The sequence below is a fragment of the Crocuta crocuta genome, unplaced genomic scaffold, assembly GCF_008692635.1.
Source record: "Crocuta crocuta isolate KB4526 unplaced genomic scaffold, BGI_CrCroc_1.0 scaffold139, whole genome shotgun sequence".
NCBI classification, from domain to species: Eukaryota; Metazoa; Chordata; class Mammalia; order Carnivora; family Hyaenidae; genus Crocuta; species Crocuta crocuta.
Window position 1 is genome coordinate 10,674,690 of NW_027533258.1, and position 4,885 is coordinate 10,679,574.

General features: G+C 66.0%; 1 protein-coding gene across 1 annotated transcript in view; it reads right to left on the bottom strand.

Annotated features, from left to right (window-relative positions):
* The window catches only part of CAMTA2 (calmodulin binding transcription activator 2), a 12,461-nt gene that overhangs the window by 434 nt on the left and 7,142 nt on the right, over nt 1-4,885 (bottom strand). The window contains 10 exon segments of the mRNA XM_077746901.1: nt 1-106; nt 269-289; nt 400-471; nt 569-752; nt 972-1,168; nt 2,002-2,306; nt 2,456-2,678; nt 2,773-2,851; nt 3,089-3,273; nt 3,726-3,841. The exon segment at nt 1-106 is cut by the window's left edge and continues 39 nt beyond it. Coding sequence (XP_077603027.1) covers nt 1-106; nt 269-289; nt 400-471; nt 569-752; nt 972-1,168; nt 2,002-2,306; nt 2,456-2,678; nt 2,773-2,851; nt 3,089-3,273; nt 3,726-3,841 — 1,488 coding nt within the window.

Below are 4,885 nucleotides of genomic sequence, written 5' to 3' on the forward strand. Positions count from 1 at the left end.
GCACGGCTGCCCGGCGGCTCTGCTGAAACCGCTTCTGCTCGTAGTAGCTCCGGAACTTGCTCTGGATCAGGATGGCCGCCTGGGTCATCTTCTTGTAGAGCGCAAACTGCAGGGACGGGGAAGCGGGGACAGGGGCTGGGGTGGGGGGACAGAGTCCCAGCGCCCTGAGGGTCACCCCCGAGTTCAGTGGGTGCTGGTCTCTAATCCACGCGTTCGTGGAGAGGCCGCCTCGTCTCCGACAAGCACACCCAGACCTCATGCCTAATACCTTGAGCGCGATCCAGGTCAGCTTGTGGAGAGAGAAGCGGGTTAGGGCCCCAGCAGCACTGCAGTGCTCCGGGCCGCGGTGGGGGTGCGTTCGCCGCGGTGGGGGGCGCCTTCTGGGGAGAAGGTGCTCACCTGCTTGTACTTCCGGTAGCAGCGCTGGATCACTGCGGCGGCCACCTCCTGCTGCTCCTTCAGCCTCCGGCCCTGCCAGATGCAAGTCTCAGACCTCCAGCCTGGGGCCCACCGGGTCCCCGGACTTGGGCTGCTGTGATTCATCTCCTGGGACCCCAGGGGCTCTGACCTTGTACTTCCGGAAGGCTGTCTGGATGACACGAGCCGCCTCGTACAGCTCCCGCTGCTCGTGATCGGACAGCGTCAGGAGGGCAAAGTCGCTCTCCATCTTGCCGCTGGCAGAAGCCGACAGAAACTCTGCCCAGGAAGGGGCAGGAGGGACGGCCAGGCGACCACGCTCAAAGGGCAGTTCGCTGCAGGGACAGGGAGAGGGGTGTCGTGGGGCACTGGGGCCCACTGTGACACGTGTCCAGCCGCAGAGCCTGAGGAGGACTCGAGAGCTCCTCAGCCAGCACCCGTCCCTTCTTCAGGGGCCGGGGCCCGGGCCACAATGGAGCCCCGGCTCCGGGGAAGGACCTCCCCGCTCCCGGCTCGCCTTGACGGATCGGGACGCGGTGTCCTGAGGCGGTCACCTGGGTGGGGCTGAGCTGGGGAAATGGTCCACGTTCTCCAGGTAGCTGGCCAGCCAGGACATGGTCTCGCTGAGCCCCAGGGCCCCTGTCCGCTCCCTCATTGGCGCTCCGGCCTCGGGCAGCCCCGCGAAGTCCTCTCGTTTAATCCGCTCCGGTGTGGCCTCGATGATCTGCTTGGCCAGTGAGATCATGTCCACCTGCACGGAGAGAGGCTCAGTGAGTCCGGAGCGGCTCCANCCCCCCCCCCCCCCCGGCCCTGTGGCCCTTTCTGTCCAGACGTTGTGAAAAACAGAACAGGAAGGACCCACTCTGAACGGGCTTGTACGAGCAGAGCAAACGAAGGACTCGCCCCTCCGGGCTGAGTGCCCCCTGGCCCCCCTGCCCCGCGCCAAAAGACCAGCGCGTGCTCCCCACAGGCTCGGCCGTGCCCGCAGCCTCCGGCCCCCTGAGCTCGGTGCCTGCCACCTGCCGGACGCACCGGTCAGATGGCTCCAGCTGTGAGGTCAGCATGTTGCCAACGTGGCCTAAGTGTTTAGTGCTTCTGATACTAACTACGCAGTGAGTCCGTTGATCTCCAGCGCGGGTACCTCCCCAGGTTTTAGCAGAGGAGCGTGCTGCTAGGCTCAAAGATTCACTCCTCTATACACTCCTTCAAGTCTTGCTTCACTTTTACCCTGTGCAAGCCTCCCTCCCTCCCCAGACCGCTGCCAGCCCCCCCAGCTCGTCAGCCTCTGCCCCACACAGCGCCCGCTTCCCTCCATCAGGCCAGTTCCCCAGAAACCTTGGCTGTGCATGGGCTCAGCAGGTAAGCCCTCAGCCCAGCTCCAGCTACGGCTGTGCTCTAGAATTTTCGACCTCTGATGCCTTGTGACTTCTGAGTCACCTGTCCCAAAATAAGGGTACACAGCCCAAACTGAAGCGAGACTCAGATTCTGCTTCAGGGGATGATCAGCATCCGTGCGGCCTGGCCCCCCAACCTGGCGCCGTTTCTAGCCTTTATGGTCCGTCCGCACGAGCACGAGCAGTATACCGGGATCACGTCCACGGCCGCTGGGCCGTCTGCTTCCTCAGGAGCATCCCCCACTTCGGAGGCTGGTGGGAGAGGAGGCGGTGAGGGCGCTGGCCCTTGGGGGTTGGTGGCTTCACAGTCCATGAGGAATAGGGAGGCCTCAGGGCCCCCAGTGGAGAGCTGGCCCGGGACAGTCTCTTCCATCGGCATCTCTGAGGCCGGCAGAGGAGCGGGGGGAGGGCTGCCGTCCGGGGCGCTCGAGTAGGCTGATGTGACAGAGAACGTGCCATCTGACAGCTCTGAGGGCGAGGAGACCCCGCTCAGGCCTGCAAGGGACCAGGGAGAGGCAAGGGCAGCAGGTGTTCCGGGGCCCGTCTCAGACTTCTTCCCGCTCCTCTCCCCCCTTGCCTGCCCTTCCTCGCTCTGTCTCCCCCCACAACCCGCAGTCTCCTCTGAGGTTGGGGGCGGCCCTCACCAGTGTCTGGGCTGGAGGAGGGGGGCGACAGGGCGGGCGGGGGCTCTGCCGAAGCTTCCTGTCTTTGCAGCTCCTCCAGGCAGCGGGCCAGGCGCACGTGGCCCCGGGACTGCGCCACGGACAGGGGCAGGCGGCCCAGAGAGTCCGGGATGCCCAGCGCCTGTCTGTTCCAGCGGAAGAGGAGCACGGCGGCCTCCAGGTGCCCCAGGGCGCAGGCCCACATCTGACAGGGTGGGGAGGGCGGGTGTGAGGCCTGGGCCTTCGGGTCCCAGCTCCGCCTGCCCCTTCCCCGCGGCCCGCCGCCCCTGCGCGCTCACCAGAGGGGTGCAAGAGAAGTGGTCCACGTTGAGCGGGTCAGCCTCTTGCTCTAAGTCCAGGCTCCCTGTCCCCACGCTCCTGGAGGGTTGGGGACAGGGACAGGAGCCCAGTCAGGGTAAGAGCAGGCACAGCAGGAACATCAGAATCGAGGGGCCGGCGGGGAGGCCGGGGGACAGGCCGTCTAGAAGCACTGAGGTTGGTGCGGCAAGGCCGTGGGAGGCACATGTGGGGGGTGGAGAGCCCGTCCGAGTCTCTGGCCCCTCCTCCAGCCCCTGGCACTTCTGTCCCAGCCCCCCTCCGCACAGCCCTGCTCACCGCCACTGGCTCAGGGTCTCGATGAGGCGGGCGTAGCCCTGGGCGGCAGCCAGGTGCAGGAGGCTCATGCCCCGGAAGGGGCTTCCGTGCGCCAGCCGTTCGGAGCCCCTCCAGGTGGAGCGAGGGATCATGCTCTCTACCAAGACCACCACTCGGGCCTCAAACCCGGGCCCCTGGCCTTCATCCTGCATTTCGGACAGCCTCGTGCAGGGACCCAAGCACCTGGTCCCCAGCTCAGGCTGGCCCTGGCCGCCCACACCTGCCCTCCCGCTTCCTGCCCCACCCTGCCCATACGTCCCGTGCCAGCTTCCCGCCACCCAGAGCTGTCTGGACCCCGGGTGTCCCCGTTAGCCAGCCGCAGACGGCCTCTCCGTCTCAGGGCCCAGAGGCCTCTCCCTGTGCACTTCCGTGGGGACTTGGGCCCCGCTCTCCCGGTCCCCTCCCCCACCCCCTTCAGATCAGAAATAGTCCAAAGCCTGTCGTGCCAAGAGGGTGCCCAGAATAGCCACTCCTGCCCCGCGGTGGAACAGGAGCGGCAGAGGGGTGACGTCAGGGAGGAGGAGGCCGGGGACGGGAGAGCCGCACACCGGAGCCATCTTCTCCAGAAGACCCCCGAGCTCCCTCCTCGTGCAGGTACCTGAATCGGAGGCGCGGCAGGACCGCGGCAGGGAGCCTGCCCGGCTGCCGCCATGTCGGCCATGCGCTTCTCCATCTGCTCCAGTCGCTCCAGGATGGACATCCGGAACTGGCTGTCTGAGGGGGAAGAGGTACGGGAGGCTGAGCGGCGGCCAGGGTCCGGCTGTGCCCCGAACACCACAGCTGGGCCTGTCCCCGGGTCTGGGAGTGGAGACCCGGGGTCACGTTCTCTCCTCTTCCCCAGAACACCCAGAACAGTAGCTCCTTTGCCCTCCCCCCCCCGCCCTAAATGCAGCCCATCAGGACCCGGGCCTTCAACCAGGGCTTTACGCTACCCACCGACCTGGAACCGGAACTGTGTCCTTCCAGACACAGACACGGAGGGATTCCCAAACAGCCTGTGGCCTGAGCTGGCCCCGGTCTCTCTCACACGCCCCCAGCCTTCTAGATGCACCGTTCCGTCCGCTCTCCTTGCCCCAGACGCTACCTCTGTCCCCCATGCTGGAGCTGAAGGACACCAGGGCCCCTCTTCTCTGTTGTCCACTGCCCAGCAGAGCTTGGGGACTGTGATTTAAAAAGCACCACCCCCTCCTCCCGGCCCCCCGGCAGCTGTCCACAAAGAGGGTGGCGGGGCTGGAAGGTGACAGAGATGGACGGCCACGTCCATGACTCCTCTTCCTCCCCCACCCCATGCACAAAAGCGCACACCCCAAGCTATATCTGTCCCTTTCTGAGGTCACACAGGGACAAGGAGGGGAGGCAGGAGGGGACCGGGGCCTTGGGAAAACAGGCACAGAGACACAGGTGGGGGTCGTGGATGTCCTGCCTGAGACGCTGGGACAGAAGCTGGGACAGAAGCAGATGAAGGAAGAGGTGATGGGGGAGGGGGGGATGAGCAGAAAGACACAACAGAGAGGGGGGAAAGGGTAATCCAGGTGGAGGAGAGGAGAGGAAGGGCGGGAGGGTCACCAGACAAGCAACAAGGAAGGGAAGAAGAGGGGCAAGGCAGGACACTGGTCCAAGGAGCAGGGGAGGGTGGAGGCCCGCAGGTGAGCCAGGAACACACAGGCAGTGGGGCAGCCATGGCGGGACGTGTGAGCTGGGCGGCCTGTGGGGGGCTGCCCCCAGGAGGGAGGTGGCTGGGGGTTGGGGGCGCAGAGG